Consider the following 22,026-nt stretch of genomic DNA (forward strand, 5'->3'; position numbering starts at 1 on the left):
TTTTTCTCTTACCAATCAATGTTGATTGTTTTATCTAGTAACTTTCATGGGAAGCCCAGGTAAAATATTTTTGAATTTCTTTTAGCTAATACTTCTGCACTGAACACCATACTATTTTTGAAAGATAGAAAAGCATTCTCCATTAACATCAGTTAATTTTACATTGATTCAGGCAAAAGGCTTATCATGCAAAACTTTGTGCATAATTATCACAGCCACGGGACATTGGTATTTCTGGAGACAGAGTTTGCTCCATGGAACACTGAAATGTACCCAAGGCTCCCCCAGCACATCTCTCTGCTTTATAAAGAAGTGGCTAGGAGAGATATTGATCTTTGCCAAGGCTCCTGCTTAAGTATCTAAAGTATTTTCACCATGTGTTCTACCCTGTCATTTTTATCCTTGTCTTGCTGTCTACAGGCGCAAGGGAGTCTTTGGCCCTCCACTTGGCAGGTACTTCATATTTTTCATCGACGACCTGAATATGCCAGCGCTAGAGACATATGGTGCCCAGCCGCCCATTGAGCTTCTTCGGCAATGGATGGATCACAATGGCTGGTATGATAGGAAACAAATTGGTATGATAAGTTCTTTGCCTAACTTCTCTACATTATCATTTTCTTTCCTGACTGTTGACATTCATATGTTCCATCATTGGTCTCTGTAATGTTTTTTCAGGTACCTTTAAGAAGTTGGTGGATATTAATTTTGTCTGTGCCATGGGACCACCTGGTGGAGGCCGAAATGCCATCACCCCACGTCTCACCCGCCATTTCAACTATCTCTCATTCACTGAGATGGAGGACAGCAGCAAGAAGAAAATCTTCTCCACCATTCTAGGTAGCTGGATGGGTGAGTTGTACAATTACAGGGCTCTTTTTGTTATGTGAAGTAAATGTACTACATCATTAAGAAATCTTTGATATGGGAGTGCAAGAGACTCTTAAGACAGGGAATACTACTTCTCTGAGACATCTATGCTTTATCCCATTGGATGGAAAATCTCCAATTCTTGTGTGTATATACAACTGATAAATAAACCAATGTTTTGCCAACATCTTTGTATTTCTGTTTTGTTTTAGCGGGAAAACTAGGTGAAATATGTTTCAGAGATCCAGTTCGTAAGTAAAGAAACTTAATTGTCTATGTAAAGCATGAATGGAAGTAAGACTCATTTGTGTGAAGGTGCTATAACATTTGGACAAAATACTTCAGAACCATGGTCTTTGCCTCAGTATCACCTGCCACTACTATTGACGTGTAATGTTTCAAGTCACAATATAATAAAGGATAAAGTTATAGGAGTGCCTAGTTTGGCTTACCTTTTGCAACTCCACATTTTTCGTTGGTAGTGTATGCTCCAACATCACATCGATATTTCATGCAGGAAATATGTACAGTGTGGACAATATGCATGTGTATGCGTATATGCTTAAGCACCATATCCACTCACCTGGGAAATCCTAATGGGGCCATTGTCCCCAGAGAGAGAGAGAGAGAGAGAGAGAGATGGTCATGCTTACGAGGGGTGTTGTGGAAAAATAGTGCAATACCAATATACACCAAAGAAACACATTTCCCTCATGAAGTGTGGAACTACCCTAATAAAATTGTGTCAATGGGTATATAATTACAAAAACTGTAGAACACATTGGCCTAAAAGTGGTTTAACTAGGATCAAGTTAAAGGGTTCCCTCCTTCCTGTTATAAAGAATGTTGCTCCTAGGTGCCTGAAGCTAATTATTCAATTGACTTCTTCTGGCATCTTCTTTTTAGGCTAAATTATATCCGCAGTAAGCTGAAATGTATTCCCATTGAAGCCAGGGATTCCCTGTAAGTGATACTCTTCTGTGCTTGACAACTTGTTTAACTTTCCAGTTAAAATTTCCTCAGGCCTTTTTGTCAGCTAAATTATCAGAAATCCCACTTTTCCTACCTAAAGTACTAGATTAATTAATGTAAAATTAATATCACTACTTTGTCATTTTCTCACAATCAATAAACAGCTAGGGCTGCCATCCTTCAGTGACACTTGGGAAGGGCTGAAAAATCACACTCTTTTCTCATTCTTTAGCAACCATAATTGTGTGGGCTAATATATGATCAGATAACAAATAGTCTTCTGCCACTTTAAACACTAATAAAATTTTGAGAGGCAGAATCCACTTGGTCTAATGTATGAAGTTGGGCTCACAAAAGCTTATGCCACAATAAACTATTTAGTCTTTAAGGCTGCAATCCTGGGGGGACGGGCAAAACTACTTAGGAATCAGTGTGACCCCGCGGCAGCGTAAGTGCCCATGCACCAGAATAAGGTGCATTTACGCTGTCACGGGTGGCATCCACGTTGGTGCCAAGACGTGGCGCAGCAGTGTGGAGCTTGGGCACCAGCGCTGCCGTGGCGGATCTACCCCTCCCTCAGAATTTGGCTGCCCATTGCCACAAGATGCTGCTATTTGCTACTCTTTGGCAATATGGAATTAACATTGTGTTAAAAGGTAATAATTAATTATTTGAATGATATAGTAGTAGAAACCAGGTCTTTTTAGGTAATTGTGCCTTTATAGGTAATTCTATTTAGGCCCTTATAGGTAATTCTACTTCATTATTTTTCATTTAGTCTAGTACATTTACTGTTTAGTTTATGCCAATTGTTTAAGTTCTTGATTTAGGATTCATGTATACGGGGCTATTGATAAACCAAAAAACAAAATATGAAACAGCCAGCATCATATTTCAACCATAGATTCAGCAACCATAGCAGTCTTGAGTAAGATCAAATTATTGATAAATCGATATTGACCCCAATTGTTATACTATGTCTCAAGCCAGCCTGTCCATTACAGTGTGATCTGTCTTCCTTGAAAAGTTATTACTACAATGCTGATCGGCCTCTTTTGCTGTTTTCTGAAGCTGGATGCCCTGCTGTGGAGTCCCTGAATGAACCACTTGTTGATGCTACCATACGAGTATATTCAACTATTACATCTCAACTGTTGCCCACTCCAGCAAAGTCTCATTATACATTTAACTTGAGGGATCTCTCCAAAGTTTTCCAGGGAATGCTTATGGCAGAATCTGCCAAAATCACGGTGAGTGCTCCCTTTACAGCATCTGCTATACAATGGGACTTGCCAGTTCAGGTTCAAAATGAATAGAACTGCATAGTTATCATTTCTTTGCATTTGATGCATGCCATATAAGCAATGAGTATTTCATTTTTACCTAGGGATTGCAGCTGAATTCTCCGAGGCTCTGAGGTATCATATGTGGGTAGCATTTCCTGCTTTTAGTGGCACCAACAATGGAATCACCACTGCACATACTACCACAGAATTCCACCTCTTATTTCTACTTTTTGTTTTTGGTACCTTGTTTTTGCTTTATAAACCTTATTTCCAAATAGGTGAGAGTGGATTTGGAAAAGAAAGTTCCTACAGTATCAGGGTTAGGTCAGTACTCTAGGAGGACGAATTAGTGGGTTGGATCCAGTGATGCATGAGTGGAAAGGAAAATGTACTTTATGTGGTTCTGCATGTGAAAGAAATAGAGCAAGAGTTGGTGCTGCACACAGGAATCAACCACGTGCATGTCAAGCAATGGAGTGTACATAGGGATTCACTTGTTTTCACTTAGCTCAAGCATACAGAGAGGACTAATTTTAGCACTTCTAAAAGCATGTCAGTCTTCCATGGAATCTACCCCATTATGTAACAAGAGGTAACATTTGAATTACAAAGTTGTTTTCAGACCTCTTTTTTTGGGAAAAGCAACAACACTGTGGCCTACATATCTATTGCAATGTTAATTAAACATCTCTATAGAGTTCTGGTTTTAGTTTTAGGAAATAAATATTTAGGAAAGAAGTCGAATCCCATTTCTCATAGAATCCTAGAGTTGGAAAGGGCCATACAGTCCATCCAATCCCCTGATCAATGCAGGATCAGCCTAGAGCATCTCTGACAAGTGCTTGTCCAGCCTCTGCTTAAAGACTGCCAGTGAGGGGGAGCTTACCAGTTCCCTAGGTAGCTGATTCCACTGTCGAACAACTCTTACTGTAAAAAATCTTTTCCCTAATATCCAGATGGTACCTTTTCTGCCCTCAATTTAAACCCATTACTGCGACTCCTATCCTCTGCTGCCAACAGGAACAGCTCCCTGTCCTCCTCTAAGTGACAGCCCTTCAAATACTTAAAGAGAGCAATCATGTTCCCCCATAACCACCTCTTCTCCAGACTAAACATTCCCAACTCCCTCAGCCTTTCCTCGTAGGGCTTGGTCTCCAGGCCCCTGATCAACCTCGTCGCTCTCCTCTGCACCCTCTCCATTCTGCCCACATCTTTTTTGGAGTGAGGCCTCCAAAACTGCCCACAATACTCCAGGTGTGGCCTGACCAATGCAGTGTACAGCGGAAATATGACATCTTGCGATTTTGATGTTATGCCTCTGTTGATACACCCCAAGAAATGGCCTCCAGAAATGGCAGATAAATAACTTATTTAGGGTCATTTTGCTACGAACACTGTTTAAGACTACCATTGGAACTCTTTGCCAGGATAAACTACCCCTGCTGAGACTGTGGTATCATGAGACTTGCCGCGTGTTCTGTGACCGCCTGGTTAATGAGGAAGACCGAACTTGGTTTGATGACTTGATGAAAACCATGATGCTGGAATGGGAAACCACTTTTGATGAAGTTGTTCCTTTCCAGCCTCTTCTCTATGGGGATTTCATGATATCAGGTGCTGACGTGAAGTTATATGAAGTGATTGATGACAAAGAGAAGGTATGTCACATCTTCATTTTTGTGACCCCGTGGTCACATGGGATTAACATTCCAGGCCAAAATTAGATGCAGTTAACATTTCCAGTGCAAAAAGGTGAAGGATAGACTGAGCTCTAGAATCATGCTGAGAATGATAGATGAACCTAGATGGAAGAAGACAGGGCAGACTCAGATGCTGCTGCTTTCTGTGAATGCCCCCTGCTTCCTTTGGTGTTTAGGCAAGTTATAAAGAACAGTTGGGAATCTGCTAGGCAAGCCTCTGTCTTGAGCATAACACTTAGATATGGAATACGCAATAAAGTAGGAAAGGAAACTAGGTTTGTGTTTATAGTGCTGCAGTGGATGCTATTAAAATCTTTACAGCTGACCTTTGCAAGTAATTACCCTTCCTGCACAACTCCCAACTGGTAAGATATTGTTCATACTGAGGAAATGTTAATTAAGCAAAGGGTAAAAATATAAAGATTTTAATAAGGAACAGTGCACTTTGCATTATCTGCCACACAGTCAAAGATAATAATGATAACAGCAGGCTTTCTCTTTCATGATCACTAAGTGAATTACAACATTAATTAACCCAACTTTTAGGTAGGCAGATGTTTGTCATACCCATTTCTCTGATAGATAAATTGTGGTTGGAAGGTTAAATGATTTAACCAATTCCATAATGTGGGACTGTGGCCAAACAGATTTCCTGATGTAATTTGTTGACGTTGCTCTGTAAGGCTCAGCTAAAATTTACACAGTGAAAGCTATTAAGGTGGTGATTTTGTTTGCCTAACATTTATGTTGACAGATTAAAACCAGAGTATTTGCCACTTACTTTTTTCTAAAAGGAGTAGATCCAGAACCAAAGTTCTGTGGACATTCTTTCCATCATGAACATTGATTTTTTTTACACTACCTTTCCTTGTTTTGGGATCTATTGGGGATGGGTGGAGGGACTTTTCCATGGATGGCATCCTGGGAATCAGATCCTTAGCTACTGTTCTTCTTTTTCCTTTCTTTCTGGCTGTAGCTTATGCATGTGATTGAGGAGTATATGGATGAGTACAATCAGATCAATACCACCAAGATGAAGCTAGTGCTCTTCATGGATGCTATGGAGCACATTTGCCGTATCACTCGTATTCTACGCCAGGCATTGGGCAATGCTCTTCTCTTGGGTGTTGGTGGCAGCGGAAGACAATCTCTCACCAAGTTGGCATCTCACATGTAAGATATGGGCTCCACAAATTTTTGAACTAGCAAGCTGTGAAGGGATTGTTTGGAAAACCAGGGCATTTAAAGCAGTTTTATTTTTCATTGCTAACTCCAGCTTCTAGTCTCTGTTTGCGTATCAAGAAGAGTCAGTGTGCCTATTTGCATCAGGTTTTAGCTGTGCAGAATCTGTATGCAGTGGGAAGAGTTGAATTCCACACCTCCGGGACCTACTGGTATCCATGTACTATCTCATTGCCACAAGGCCTGAATTCATAAAGTCTAATGTGCAGCAGCCAAATTGTTATCTCTTCAAATTAAAGGGGGGAAGGAGAAATCATGCATATCAGCCTTTATCTGCATTATACTCTGCACATATGCCCTATTCCAACATTATGTACAACACATGGACATAAAGTAGCCCCAGAGAGCAAACTGGTGAGAAGGAGAGGGCAGAAAGATATGGTCCTGTTCCCTTACACACACAGAGTACTACATACCATTTGTGAACTAGCTAATTTCTTCCTTCTGCTGAAATATAAATGAGATTATCATGTTTAATTCATATCTGTCTTTCCTACTCTATTTGAAACATGGTATGCTCTTCTGGAAAACTGGATTAGATTTAGATTAAGGCGGAGTGAAAATTGGTGGGACATTCATAATTTGAGATATGCATATGACACCACATTACTGGCAGAAAATCTAAAGACTTGAAATGACTACTGCTGAAGGTTAAAGCAGAAAGTGCCCAAGAATGACTACAGCTGAACATCAAGAAGACAGAACTAATGACTACTGAGGAATTACACGATTTTATGGTCAACAGTGAAGAAACTGAAATTGTTGAAGAGTTTCTATTCCTTGGCTCAATCATCAACCAAGAGAGAGACTGCAACCAAGAAATCAGAAGACTGAGACTTGGAAGGGCAGCCATAAAGGAACTAGAAAAAATCATTAAGTGTAAGGGAGCGTCACTGAAGACCAAGATAATTCTTACATCCTTACTATGTGGATATGTGAAAATTGGACAGTGAATAAAAGATGACAGGAAGAAAATTGATTCATTTGAAATGTTGGAGGTGAGTTTTACAGATACCTTGGACTGCCAAAAAGACAAATAAACAGGTCTAATCACATCAAATCTGAATTCTCCCTAGAAGCTGAAATGACTAAACTGAGGCTATTTTTGGTTACATCATCACTGTCAATAACAATAATACTAGGAGAAGTTGAATGCGGTAAGAAAAGAGGAAGACCCAACTTGAGATAGAATGACTCAGTAAAGAAAGCTATGGCCTTCGGTTTGCAAGACGTGAGCAAGGCTGTAAACAATAGGACATTTTGGAATTCTTTAATTCATAGGGTCGCCATGTGTCAGAAACATTTTCCAGTTTTGCTGTTGATTTTAGCCTTGACCATGATCCAAAGAAGGGTACACAGAGGAGAAACACATGCATACCTAGACCATGTTCAGATATTTTCTTTTGATGGCTTCACCACCACAGTGTTTGCTACCAAGGAAACAAGCCATTGATGAGTTTTAAAAGTGACATAAGAAGCCAGAACTACATTGACAAAGGCACAGAAGAGAAAGTTGCTGTGTGCACATTTCTTTTTGTGTACGTATACATCTTCAGATTGCAGACCATGCCCTGATTCTTACCTTTTCCTTTTTAGAGCTGATTATGAATGTTTCCAGATTGAACTTTCTAAGAACTATGGCATGTCGGAGTGGCGAGAAGACATCAAAAAGATCATGTTGAAGGCTGGTCTGCACAGTTTGTCCATTACATTTCTATTCACAGATACACAGGTAATCAAAGGGTCAAATTTGCTTCATGCACTAATGCTTTACATTAATGATAGAATTGTCTTGACATGGTCACTTCTGTTGTCTTTCTTTTCCTAACCAGCCACTTTGGGAAATGGTGAAAGGAATTTCTTTCTCAGTAAAATCTGCTGTTTGAGTGACCTTTTTAATGAACTCACCAAGAATTTTAGGTATTAAGGAGTTACATTATTTTACAGATTGACCAGATTTGGCAAAGGAGCTTTGTAAATGTTTATATTTGTTCACTTGCTGAGCAACAGCAGTGGCAAGGCACCTTGCATATAGAGCTTATCCAAATGAGCAGAGAAGGGATTGCCCCCTGTTTGATTTTAGCTTTAGTGTGTTGCTTCCACAAGGCCCATTCATAGCTCAGTATCTGATCCACACTGATAGCCTTGTTGCAGCAGGATAATTTCTCAGCAGGATAATCACAATGCTGGGTAGCTGTGTGCACAGCCTGCAAGGAACTACATTTATGATTTATTATTAATGCGAGTCCATCATGCTCTTCTTCTGAGGCACTCAGAAGACAAAGACACTCAGAACAATGTTTTAGCAGCCTTCCAACAACCCTGTATTAGTTGAGACCCTTTTTTATATTTTATTTTAACAGGCACAAATATAAAAACATTGAAACATAAACACAATATAACAATATGGGTGACGCTTGCCATTCAAAATTACAACTCGATTGTCAACTTCTTTGAGTTACATTACTCTTTGTTCTCCGCATATTCTTCCATATCTAGTAACACATTTATTACTTGCTTATTAAACATATATTTCTTTCTCATTGTGTCTCAATTGAATTCAGTTATCTTCCAAATTTCTAGCTATATAATTAAAAAAATCATTCAATTTTTCTCGAAATTCTGAGATTGACCTATTAAGTATAAAAGATGACAGTTTTGTCATAGTTGCATACTCTGTTAATTTATTAATCCATTCATCTAAATCTGGGTATTTCTCTGATTTCCATTTTGCTGCATATATCACTCTTGCTGCCCTCACCATGTACTTAAATCGTTCATTATATGTTTTTGAAATATTGGTAAAATATTTAATAATACATTTTTGGATCCTTTGCAAACTAATTTTTTTTTTTTTGCATTTCATCATGTATCATTATCCAATATTTTCTTGCTTTCTTCCATGTCCACCACATGTGATAAACTATTGCATCTGTATTATGACATTTCCAACATTTCCCATTAAAGTCTTTGTTGGTTTTTGCTGTATCTTTAGGTGCAATGTACCATATAAAAACATGTTATACCAGATCTCCCTTAATCCTTGACATTCAGTAAACTTGATTTCTTTAGTTTAAAAAGTTATTAGATGTATGTCTTCAATATTTGTATACTATTAAGAATAATTGACTTCCCCTCTGTCTTCCTCCCTCTCTAAAATCTCCTTTGCATTCTTACATTCTAATTCATTATAAGTCATCATATTCATATTATACTTTCCCCTTATCTGGTGTCTTTCAATAAACAATAGTCATATAATGTTAATAATAAGAAGGAAAGAGAAATAAGAACATTTAAAAAACAATGAGATACAAATCTCATTTAACATAATTCCCTCCAGTTATTCATCTCAAAATAAATTGTACAGATCTTTAAAAAAAATTAAAAGAAAAACCTTATATATCCCAAATAAAAAATCATATTGATAATATTTTTCCTCCGCCCCCCACCTTCCAACTTTCTCAGCCTTTCTTCTTATACTTTTTCTTCTGTCGGGAATTTCTATCGCCATTCGCTTGCTTTCTTGAAGTGGTTTCCTGTCTGGAACAGTCAATACCCTGAGCTCTGTGGGCTGTTGAATCTTGTTCTTGTATTCCAACAGTTTGAGTTGACAGCTCACTATTTCTTGTCAAAAAATTTCAACATCTTCCAGTGAGTTGATAGCAGGTTTAATTTGTTTGTAAGTAAAGGTAAGGCCTTGTGGTAGCAACCAGCTCTATTTTGTTCCTTTATTTCTTAGCAATTCAACAAAGTCTTTATATATGGCTCTCTTTTCAATCAGGTGACATGGAATGTCTTTGAGAATTATCAGTGGTGTGTTATCGACACTCAGTTGATTCTCCAGTTGGAATTTCATGATAATATTTTTCATCCTGATGTCAAAGAAGGAGATCAAGATCTCTCTGGCTTTTGTTTTCTGTACCCGTGTTGATAAAGGAATTCTATATATCTTGTTTATTGCATCATTCAATTCTTGTACATTTAAATGAAATATTTCAGCCAGTGATCCGATCATATCTTCTCTGGTACCCCCAAGTCTTTGACTTGCTCTGTTTTAATATCATATTGTAATAACAGTCTATAAATTTTCCCTAGTAAATGTCTTAAATCAGTTGAGACCCGTTGATTTGCTCATGGTCACCCAGTTTTTATTACCCTAAAAGTGGAAAACTTTAAAAGACAATTAAAATTTATGATTGAATTTCAAACATCTCTCTAATCTTCACAGTAATGAATTAGGGAGTTCATACTGTTCTCTCCTAGGCAAACTTTGCCCCATTAACTACAGTAGCCTTGATCATTGTTTACCTACTAATGCTCCCTTTGTATGATTTTTTTCTGTTGAATATCTACCTGAGTTAAGGTGATTGGTAGTGTATATATTTTGAGGCCAACAAATTGGGAACCTGAAGGGGAGGGAATAAACCATTTGGAAATTTCCCCAACCACCATCTCCCCCTGAAGACTACTATGCTATACTGAGGGGTGTGAGCCAGCTGATTTCCCTATTCGTTAGTGTTTCCTTTTTCTCCTTTAACTGACACTCGACCACCTTCAGTATTTCATAGTGGGGAAGGGGTTTCTTCTTGTTTCAATCTACAAAGTAATTGTTTGCATACCTGGGAATGTTCCCTCAGTATGCAGAAACTGATACCTTGGCTGTAGGGGGCTGTGTTTCACTGTTTGGCTTTCAGCCATCAAGTTAGCAATTAGAAAGAACAAGCGGAGACCCACAAGAAACTTGTGGGCGCAGCTGTCACATCCCCCCCCCCACTCCTACTTCTCTCAGTTTCTCACCTTTTCTCCTTCCTGACACCCTTTTCTTACTCTCCTCCATGCCTTTCACTGTCTCTCTCTTTCTGCCCCTCATTGCCCTCCCAGCCTCCCACCTGCTTTCTCCACACAAACCCCAGAGCAGTGGTGGCAGCAGCTCTCCCAGAATAACAATGGGTTTCCCAACTACAGAAATCAGTTCCCCTTAGGGCTGCCAGGTCCAGGTTGGGGAATTCCTGGAGATTTGGGGGTTCAAGCCTTGGTAGAGTGAGGTTTGGAGAGGGAAGCAACCTCAACAGGGTATAATTCCATAGAGTCCACCCTTCAAATTGGAGAACTGATCTCTCTCATCTGGAGATCAGTTGTAATTCCAGTTGATCTCCAGCCCTGACCTGGAGGTTGTCAATGCTAGTTCCCCTGAAGGAAATGACTGCTTTGGAGGGTGGAGTCTATGGCATTATACTATTCTGAGGTCCCTCCCCTCCTCAAACCCCACTCTCCCCAGGCTCCACCCCTGAAATCTCCAGGAATTTCCCAACATGCAGTTGGCAGCTCTATCCAACCTATCTTTATCTGCTGCTCTGTCTTAAGCTTTCTGTCTCCTCCCCCATGCAGCCTCTACCTTGGAAAACTGTAGTCTTTCTCTGCAGTAGAGACCAAAGCAGCTTGCATTAATCTCCTCTCCTACTTTTTATCTGCACAACAACCCTGTGAGGTAGGTTAGGCTGAAAGTAAGTTACTGGTACAAAATCAACCAAAGTAAGTTACTGGTACAAAATCTTCCACAGCAAGATGCGCGTTTGAACCTGTGTCTCGCAGACCCTGCTCTGAAGTCCTCACTGCTATACCACACTAGCTTTCATAAGGTGGCTGCTGTTGAACAGTAGCAAGCAGTCAAGTCTAATGGAGTCATGCAAGTCAGGTGGTATCAAGGCACCCAGAGGTTGCTGCCAGGCCTAGGGTTGCCAACCTCTAGGTGGGATGTGGAGGTCCCCTGGAATTACAGCTGAACTCCCGACCACAGAGTTCTGTCCGGCTAGAGAAAATGACTGCTCTGGAGGGTGGACTATATGGCATTATATCCTGTTGAGGCTTCCCCAACCCTGCCCTCAGACTCGACCACAAAATCTCCAGGAATTTTCCAACTTGGAGCTGGCAACCCTTGACACCGATGTCAGTTCTCCCTCAAAGGCCAAAATACTTCTGGAAAAGGCTCTGCCCCTCCACCTTTTACTGACAGAAACTGAAGCCTTGAATGCTGTGGTTGCTTAGCAACAGCCACTGAGGGAATCCATTGCTTAAAGCTACAAGCACTCCTTTTTATCATTTTTGGATTTTTGAAGTTCCCCAATCGTTTTTATTTTTTTATTTTTTTAAATTTCAGATATTTTTGCAAACCTGGGCTCCTTTTCAGATTTGTAGAAAGATCCATCTTGCCTGTTCACAACTTCAGTCACCGGATTTAAGTATCCATAGATTTGGCTGACTTCACCATTAGAATATAAGATGACAAAATAGCCATAGCAGCCTTATTGCTGATTGAACCATTTTTTGCTTTTCTGTTTAGATTAAAAGTGAGTCCTTTCTTGAAGATATCAACAACCTGTTGAATTCAGGGGACATTCCCAACCTGTATACCCCAGATGAACAGGACCAGATTATGACAACTATGAAGCCCATTGTTCAGGACCAAGGGCTTCAGCCTACTAAGGCCAATCTGATGGCTGCTTACACAAAGAGGGTGCGCAGTAATATCCATACAGTCCTGTGCATGAGGTATGACCTAGTGTGCCAATTAAAGCCTGATGGGGAATGGAAGCCTTCCAAGCTAGAAAGAACTTTCCTTCCTGTCATGGGAGATGAAGGATGGGGATGATGCAGAGGGCTTATTATTTGTTCTGAGGGTACCTAAGAGTAGTACAAGACCTCCCTGCCACTCATTCACATTTTTCTCAGAGGGCCTCACCACGAGGAACATCAGGGACCATTGCTGCTTCTATTATTCATATCGAGCAAAGGCTCTTACTTCAAGACTTATACTCCTGGGACTACAAGAGGAATGGAAAACTGCATATCCTGGGCAGCAGATTGTTTTTGTCCTGAAAAAAATTGTGATGAAAATTCTGCCATTGTCACCAAACAAACTGTACATCTGCTTTAATTCTTAGATGCCTTTAGGAACATAGAAGTCCTGTTTTGTTTTGTTTTACCCTTGTAATTCTATGCATGGGTAGATAGTAGTCTTCTGCTACCATTGCTGCAAGATGAAGTTTTCAGTAGAGATCTTAATCTTGGCAAGCTCTATATACATTAGTCATGGCTATGTTTCCCATTCATTATAGGAAGAACTGTGAGGGAACATGCTTGTTACTTCTGTTACCCTGGTAGATTGGAATATATGACATAGGGACCAAATACACCCCCAACAAACTTAGGTGTTGCTCACAGACTTTAGCTGGACTCCCAAGTGTCATTTTTTAAATTTTTGATAACGTACATTTCTAGGCATATTGTTTTCAGAGATAAGTGCATGAATACAAGGGAAAAAATTGAAATAATTAGTAACCACAAAGCAAATTAACTTTCTACATACATTTTTTTCAAATTATCATAATTTGTAAACTCATGAATCTAAGTCCTGGAGCGGGTACAGAGGAGAGTGACAAGGATGATCAGGGGCCTGAAGACCCTAGGAGGAAAGGCTGAGGGACTTGGGCATTAGTCTGGAGAAGAGGAGGTTGCGGGGGCATGATTGCTGTCTTTAAGTATTTGAAGGGCTGTCACTTAGAGGAGGGCAGGGAGCTGTTCCTATTGGCAGCAGAAGATAGGACTCGCAATAATGGGTTTAAATTGCAGACGGAGAGGTACCGGCTGGAATATTAGGGGAAATTTTTTTACAGTAAGAGTTGTTCAACAGTGGAATCAGCTACCTAGGGAGGTGGTGAGCTCCCCCTCACTGGCAGTCTTTAAGCAGAGGCTGATTCTGCATAGAGCAGAGGATTGGACTAGATGGCCCGTATGGCCCCTTCCAACTCTATGATTTTATGACATGGTTTTAAGGAGCGGATTTTGAATTTCAACATTTGGGATGACCCAATGCTCGTGTTTCCCTTCACTAATTCAAAGTGTGATACGCAATACTGAAGCAGATTTTAACTATGACCTGCTGTGTTTTCACTGTGACCTCAGCTGCTAATGAAATCACCCTCTGTGCATTCAGGTTGCTTTAGTCAAATGTTGCTCCAATAGCGTTTTCTGTTCTTCGCTGCTTTTGATTTTCCTAGTCCTATTGGAGAGGTGTTCCGGGCACGACTCAGACAATTCCCATCTCTGGTGAACTGCTGTACTATTGACTGGTTCAATCAGTGGCCTGCAGAAGCCCTGCAGTCTGTGGCCTCTTCCTTCTTTCAAGATATCCCAGACCCTCAAGCAACCCCTGCCGTTATAGAAGGAATGGTAGGTCCTTACAACAAGCATGAGTTCATGCACAAACAATAATTTTTCACAGCATGTGAACAAGACAGGACGCTACCAAATATAGTTCATTATTATAATCCAGCATTTGGATTATTGGAATTTGATATTTAGAGTTCAATTATTACAATTTTGAATTCAATTTTAGAATTCAAATATTACAGTTAGAACTTGATATACTCTGTTAGCATTTGAAACAGTTGTCTACTCTTTGTTTGATTCTTACCATGCTGGAAACTTCTCAGTTCATAACTCTCCAAATAACTTCTGGTCATATTTTGTGCATCTCATGAGAAGTGCATTTTGTGATCATGCCCTACCACCTTCCTCAGTGTTAAGAAACTAACAGTTTCTGCTTCCTGCTCCTAATAGATTCAGATGTGTGTAGAAATCCATCAGAGTGTAGCACATAAGTGCAAAGACTATCTGGCAGAACTAGGAAGACATAATTATGTCACCCCAAAGAGCTACCTGGAGCTACTTGGCATCTTCACCAACTTGATAGGAAAAAAGAAACAGGAGCTCAAAATTGCCAAGACCAGAATGAAGAGTGGCCTAGACAAAGTGAGTTTCTTCAAAGGTAATGGTTTTTATAACTTGTATTGAACAATGTATTCTTTAGAGCAGCAGACAACCATGTCAATCCCCTTTTGTAAGGGAACAGCTACAGAAAGTAGCTATAAACTGAGACATGACTTTGGAGGTACACCATGTGAAAACTATCTGTGATCATGAGGCTTGGAGCTACTGAAGCTGTTTGAACATCACATACATTGGGGCTGGCAAGATTCAACTGGTCAGATGTAAAAACAAATATCACTGAAATTGCTGAAAGCTAATGTCTAAAAGCATTCTAAGCTCATGATCAACATTGTATTACAAAGGAGAAACAGTTATATATAAATCTTGCTACTGTAGTCATCAGGTTCCATTTGGGAAGTTTCTCAGACTTTGTTTCCACATAACATTGCTGCTGGTTTCTCTGTAATATTCTCATGTTTATGGTAATCCCGATGGGTAGAGCTTGGCCTTTAAACCTGTTAATGATTTTCCAGTTGATTAACTCTGTTATGTAAGGGTCAGTTTAAAATAAACATGGCCATAACTCAACAAATATGCTATTTTGTGGATATTTCAGAAATATAACCATTTGTGACAGCTAAATAAAATGGCCAATTCCTTTTAAATAGGAAAACCCTTCTCCATCAGTAGCTGGAGTAAACTGGGTTATTTCTGTGATCACAATGCAGGCAGGCAAATTGCTGAAGGGGGGAGGCAGTTAGCAGCCAGGAGTGGCACAACCGTGCCGCCGCCGCAGAGGCTTCCTGGCCAGAAAAAAGAAAAATAAATGCCCTTAAAATAAAAAAGGTGAAAAAATGCCCCATAGATGTTAGCAAGACTATGCCAGCAAAAATAGCTGGGAAAGCCCTGCTACAGTGCAGAGGGCCATTCCCCAGGGTGAAAGGCATTAGGAAGCTGCCTAAAGGCAGCTCCGCACCCAGGAACACCCCAGGAATGCCTCCCAGGATGCCGGCTTGAGGAGATACGCTAGGGAACTGTCGGTGGGAGGCAGCACCGGCATCGGATAGCCACGTTGCCACTGCAGTCCAGGGGGGCCGGTGTAAGTCACCCTACGCCAGTTTGCAAGTCCATGTCAGTTTGCACGGTTCAAGTGGCACAGATACTGGTGTAGAGGTCACCCTGGCTCCTATGGGCATTTCCCCCCCACCCTTTCAGGATTGTACAGTTAACCCAGCAAACCTTTGACTACAGGGGGAAGAAATAGTTTAAATTGTGAAATACTTCTGGATGGAGGATAAATTCTTACCCATATTATATGCATACATACCAGTAATTTCACTGGGAGCATTAAGCACCATCTTCATACTCTCCCTCTTAAAAATTCTTAGCTATACCTAAATTGTCCCTGAGATTTTTCTGATTGTAGGTCCTGTGTGTGTGTAAAGTGCCTTCAAGTCGCAGCCGACTTATGGCGACCCCTTTTGGGGTTTTCATGGCAAGAGACTAACAGAGGTGGTTTGCCAGTGCCTTCCTCTGCTCAGCAACCCTGGTATTCCTTGGTGGTAGGTCCTACCGGAAGGTTTTTACTAAGCAAAAAGGCACATGTTCTGTGGAAACATAAAACCAGTTCTAGCTAAGGTTTTTCTGTGAACAACTGTTGCACATAGTGTGGCAAGAGTTCATTTTGCTCTTTACTAAAGATGGTCATAATAAGATGAATCTTGTTTTTTTTTCCACACACCCCTTCTAGCTTTTGAGAACAGCGGAAGACGTAGCAAAAATGCAGGAAGAGCTAGAATTAGCACGCCCCCTGCTGGCAGAGGCTGCCAAGGACACACTGGTGACCATGGAGCAAATAGAGGTATGCAGTTTGTCCTCAGAAATCGCTGCAGAAAGCAATGAAGGAGCAAAACCAAATAATTAGAGTTAGTGCTGCTGTTTCATTTGGTTAGCATACATTGCATCTATGTGGAAGTTTTTTTCCACCTATAATGAAGAGAGATTGGGTCAGTCCGTTTTGAATGGCAGAAGAAAGACACAAAATCATCATTTGTTGTTATTTGGATTTTCCCTCTCAGGTGTCACAATAGCTTAGGGTGGCCTTGTTTCCACTGCCAGACATTTCACCTCAGGCCGACATAGTGAGAGTCAATGCAGAGTTGTAGCTACCATATCAGACTGGGACTGGAGAGGCCAAGGTTCAAATCTTCACTCTGGCATAAAAGCTCTCAGGATAAACTCGGGACGGTTACAAACTCTCTCTTAGCCTAACTTACCTCACATGTTGATTACAAATGGGGAATGGAGGGGAGAATTGCATACAGCCCCCAGAGTTCCTCAGGGTAAGAGTGGGAGAAAATCCAATAGATGAACTGTGAATAATGTACACTCCTGGACAAAATAAGAGATACAGTCCTCTTCTCACTGGACAAGCTCCTGGTTGTATATCAGTAGTAGTATACTGCAATAGTGTTGTAACACTGCTGGTATTATGACACTGTGACAGTATACCTCCTATCATTAAAAAAAAATGCTGGCAAAAAGACAACCTGTGAGGGTGTGTGGAGGGGGGAATACCAGGGATGAGAGAACAAGGAGGTCCAAAAATCTAACCCTTCCCATCTATATGGTGACCAAGACTTTTCTGAGTAAATTTTTCAGGGGGGAAACCCACCACAATGGTGGGGGGAGACACGGAGCAAAACCTCCTCATGAAGTCAATGTAAGTCTATAATTTTCCTAGCTGTGGGGAAGAGAAGTTTGAATTCACCACTACCCTGACTTTGAGCTTTTATTAACAACATTATCTCTTCCTCCTGTCAAGGAAGAAGCATCCAGAGTCAAAGAGACTGATGTTCATAGGTTGTTTAAATGTCTGCATGAACCTTGTTGAGTCAGATTTTAATTCTATTCTTGCTCACACCCCCTGGGCGCTACTATTGACAGACGTTAATGAACTAACCTGTTCAGAGAATGATGCATGAAGCAAGAATGGCATCGAGCCACTTCACACGCTGAGTTGGAGCTAAAGAATGGATTTTTTCCCCTGCCTCTCCCTTCATGCTAGTACAAAGAGGGGTAAATTTATGCTGGAAAAACCTGCACCTGTGTAGCTGTTCTGTCCAATTCTGTTGATGTATGCTTGGAAATCTGCTGCCTGTCGCATCTTCTTCCCAGGTGTGCATTTGTCAAACAGACTTATATGTATGTCTGGATGCAAAGCTTCCCACTACAGCAGTTTAAAGGAGGGAAAGCTATACGCAAATCTAGAAGAATAACGTGCAAAAGAGAGAAGCTGTAAGGAGAGTTTAATCAAAATTCAGTTAGGAATCAAGAGGCACAGATTCTCTCGTGGAATCCAAGGCAGGCTTTAGTGATATAGAAAAGGTGCTTCTCTCCAGGTTCTCTCATGATTATGACCATTCCCTTGTGGGGCTACAGGTGGACACGGCTGTGGCAGAGGATACTCGTAATGCCGTGCAGGCAGAGGAAATGAAAGCTAAGGTGAAAGCTCAGACGGCTCAGGCTATTGCAGACGATGCCCAGAAGGACCTGGCAGAAGCCCTCCCAGCTCTGGACGCTGCTCTGGCCAGCTTAAGGAATCTCAACAAAAATGATGTCACGGAGGTAATGAAAGGGAGAGCAGATCCCCTTTTGGGTAGCTCTGCACTTTGCAACAGAGGCGTCAGTGTCAACCATGAGACCCACTAGGGAAGACATCAGTAAGAGAACACAAATGTTACAGGGAGTTTTTAGAAGTTGTTTTGGGATTGTAACAGCCTTATAGCACATGGCTTTAGGCACATGAAGGCATGCAATGCATTGATACACCCATCCACATGCCCCTGAACCCACTGTCAGGTTCCAGTAACCACACCACTGGAAAGCAGCCTCATTTGTCTTCTCAGGTGCCAGCAACACACTAGAAGGCATGTATTGATGGGTTCATATGTGTGGATTTGCAGCCACACTACGACAAGGATGTCTGTTTTTCACACGCACTTAATAGTGAGTCAGTTTAGCTCAACTGTGTTCTTTGGCAGCAACACATTTTAGAAATTGAAAATCATGCATATAGACTAACTACCTGAGTCACAGCCAAATCTGCTTTAAAATTCACCTGTTTAGATTTGTAAGACTACATATGAAATGTCTTTAAAATATTACCACTATGAAAAGTTACTGAGCCCATCTCCCAAAAAGATTCTGTAACCCCAGCTTTTATAAATCAATTGAAAGATGAGGGGTAAGATGCTACAATAATTGTATTTTTTCAACATGTTTGTAAACTTTTCAACCTTGGTCTAAGTTGTACCTAAGCAACTATTTTATATTTATAATGATTTTTATTTATTTTATTTTTTTACCTAAGCCAGCAGTTTTAAAGCATTTTGAGTTGAAGTACTTACAGGAAGATATGGACAAAAGTTTTTGTTTTTGTTTTTAACTTGACATCCAGCAACATATTTCAAACTTCGTATCCCTACTCCTGTTTATCACAGATTTGAGTAGCACAAATAGCTGGAATTGAAAATAAGTGAAGAGAAAGAATTTAGACAGACAAGTAGACAACAGAAAAATGAACACTATAGTGTTTAAACTGCCGAGCTTTTCTCAGGCCAGCCTATCTCCCCAGCACTCTTATCACAGGATCTCCAGGTTCAGAGGAGAAATAAAACTGTGGAATTTTTCTGAAACATTTCTTCCTCCACACCATACAATTGCTTAGGTTCCTCTTTTTTTAGGACTTGGGGCTTTCAGAGTTTGTTTCTGCATCATAAATAATTTCCCCACAGAGGCCAGGATCTAGCAATGTACCCATTCACCAGCTGTCAAAGAGATTCTTCTCAAGGCTTTTCAGTCCAATGAAAACAGCATCATGGAGCAAGCAGGCACCTTCTGATTTAACTCCTTTGATGCTTTCCTAGTAAGGATCATATCTGTGCTTGTGAGAAGGCCAGGGCCTGCATCTCAAGACGTTCTACCATCTCCTTCAGCTGGTCAGGATCACTGAAGAAGAGCACATAGAGTCTGCGCTCAGTCTGGTGAAGGTGGTTCTGCAGATTTATACGTTTGGCTTTCAGGTCACTCAGAGTCTCCATTAGCATTTGGTAGAGTTTGGCTTGTGTGGTGCTAAGCTTCTCCAGAGGTTCTACTATTTCCTGTAAAGAACAGAAGGCAAAGCTAAAGGTGCTCAAAATAGGACAGGTGATTGAACTACATCTCCCCTGACATTTTGACTTGGAACATTCACATGGGGGGTGGGTGGGATTTGCTTCTCAACAGATCTTTAGCAGTCCCAAGGATGCAACCTTTCATGATGCAGTCAGACCGAGGACTCTTTGCAGTATGACTGCTAGCCTCCCCTTTGTGGTTTACATATACACAGAGTACAGGAGTATATGCATAGGATAGTCTCAAGGTGTTGCATACCTGAGCATGAAGCATTAGCTGGTTAGAATCGCCATACATCACGCAGTACAGTACTTCATTATCAGACTCCAGTTTTGGAAGGTGAGAGGGTGGTGTGTCTAGCTGTACTTGGAGCATCCTCAATTCCTGGCACAGCCGTGAACCCCGGCCTGCCAAGGTTTCGTAAGCATGGAAAAGTTGCTTCTCTTGACCGTACTTGTCCAGCATCTCCCACAGCCTGAGTAGGGAAGGAAAACAGTGAGACGCATCCAGCAATCAGAAGACTGAGAGACTGCGACTGTGTGTGTTTCTGTCCTTGGATTTATGAAAAAGGTTCAGCTAGGCAATTGTTAATGTACTTTAAATATCCATGACTTCTGGGCAGAGTGGCTGCAGCAGGCACTAGCTGCTGTCACATTTCTTGTGACCCTGTCATGCAGAGAGGATTTAAGGCTCATTAAAAGGGTTTTTTTCTCCTGCCTAGAAATCCAAGTACAGCTGGATGTTCACCTGAGCTAAAAATAGCTAAAGCTAGTAAATTGGCTGTGTCTAAAAAGTTAAATTCACAACATACCTAATAGCTCTTTTGCCCTGTCAGGTTCTGTTCTGCTGCACAAAGAACATGAGAGGGAAAGTAGTTGCCTTCCCTAGGATAAGCTTTATTTGAGTGGATAGCCATTTTATTTCCCTCTTATTTTCTCCTACAGAATTTTTCCCTTGTTTCCAATGACTGCCGCTTTTCTGTTCCCCTCCCCTGTCCCCAGCCCTCCATTATTTACCGTAAGGTGGTGAGGTCGCTGGGGTCTATCAGAGTTCTTGGGCACTGCTTAATGGAGAACTGTGAATCCTCAAAGCAGGATTGCCGTTCCTGCAATTTAGCATGGGATTCATTCAGGACAGTCACCGTCTCCTCCAGCTTTGTCCCCATCAGGTGCATATTCTTTTTTTCCACCATCAGCAAGAGCCTCAGCAGCTCCAGATGAGTTAATTGTCCCATCATTTGGCCTATAGTTTCATCCTGAATTGATTCGGTATGTCGAAGTCTGATATCTTCCAGGTCAAGTTCCACACATAGAACAGGCAAGCGAAGGAGGCGGGCAGTGCCCTGGAGCAAGGGCACAAGGTGTTGAGTCTGTATCCGACCTATCTCACTTTGGAGGGTGCACAGTTGTTCCTGGCAGGCAGCTATATGAAGGTGAAGTTCATGCTGCTCTTCCTCTATCTGTAGGAAACGAGAAATTAAATTCTGTACACCACTTCAAATTCTGTACACCACTTCAAAGTCTGAACTTTGCAGGAAAAGACATCTACTCAGTTCAGATATACATGGAACAATTAAACTGTGCTTAGTGTGATGGTCCCAGTGTAGGCAACTCCAATAGTTACGGTTAGTTGGGGTCTGTCAAACCAAGGTCTGGAACCACAAACTGTTGGTTTATTGACTCCATATGAAGAATATGAATGCTAACATCCTGGCCCTAATTCTGGCTTGTTATCTAGTTCTATCCTCATGCACATCCTGGCTACTGAGATACCTTGCAAAAATACAGGTGATAAAACCAGCATTTCTCAATCCAAACCAGGGTTTGAGTGATCTTCTAGAAGAGAAACTCCAGTTTTACAAACAAAACCATAGTTAAAATGAATCACGGATTTGTGTCATGTTTGAACTCAATTTAAGTACAAAGTTTTATTTGCCCATCCCAACCACATTCTTGTAGACTTGTTGTATAAAATGGGCAGGGAAATTTAACAAATAGTCTATTGGAAGGGGC

General features: G+C 40.9%; 1 protein-coding gene across 1 annotated transcript in view; it reads left to right on the forward strand.

Annotated features, from left to right (window-relative positions):
* DNAH1 (dynein axonemal heavy chain 1) overlaps window positions 1–22,026 on the forward strand; it is a 175,425-nt gene that overhangs the window by 97,552 nt on the left and 55,847 nt on the right. The window contains exons 43-54 of the mRNA XM_056853871.1: window positions 421–578; window positions 679–852; window positions 1,083–1,121; window positions 2,914–3,092; window positions 4,556–4,786; window positions 5,805–6,001; window positions 7,667–7,802; window positions 12,411–12,619; window positions 14,128–14,299; window positions 14,690–14,881; window positions 16,590–16,700; window positions 18,281–18,466. Of these exons, the coding sequence (XP_056709849.1) occupies window positions 421–578; window positions 679–852; window positions 1,083–1,121; window positions 2,914–3,092; window positions 4,556–4,786; window positions 5,805–6,001; window positions 7,667–7,802; window positions 12,411–12,619; window positions 14,128–14,299; window positions 14,690–14,881; window positions 16,590–16,700; window positions 18,281–18,466 (1,984 nt within the window). The remainder of the gene's footprint in view (window positions 1–420; window positions 579–678; window positions 853–1,082; window positions 1,122–2,913; window positions 3,093–4,555; window positions 4,787–5,804; window positions 6,002–7,666; window positions 7,803–12,410; window positions 12,620–14,127; window positions 14,300–14,689; window positions 14,882–16,589; window positions 16,701–18,280; window positions 18,467–22,026) is intronic.

Source organism: Euleptes europaea, chromosome 1 (genome assembly GCF_029931775.1).
Source record: "Euleptes europaea isolate rEulEur1 chromosome 1, rEulEur1.hap1, whole genome shotgun sequence".
In the NCBI taxonomy this organism is placed as follows: domain Eukaryota; kingdom Metazoa; phylum Chordata; class Lepidosauria; order Squamata; family Sphaerodactylidae; genus Euleptes; species Euleptes europaea.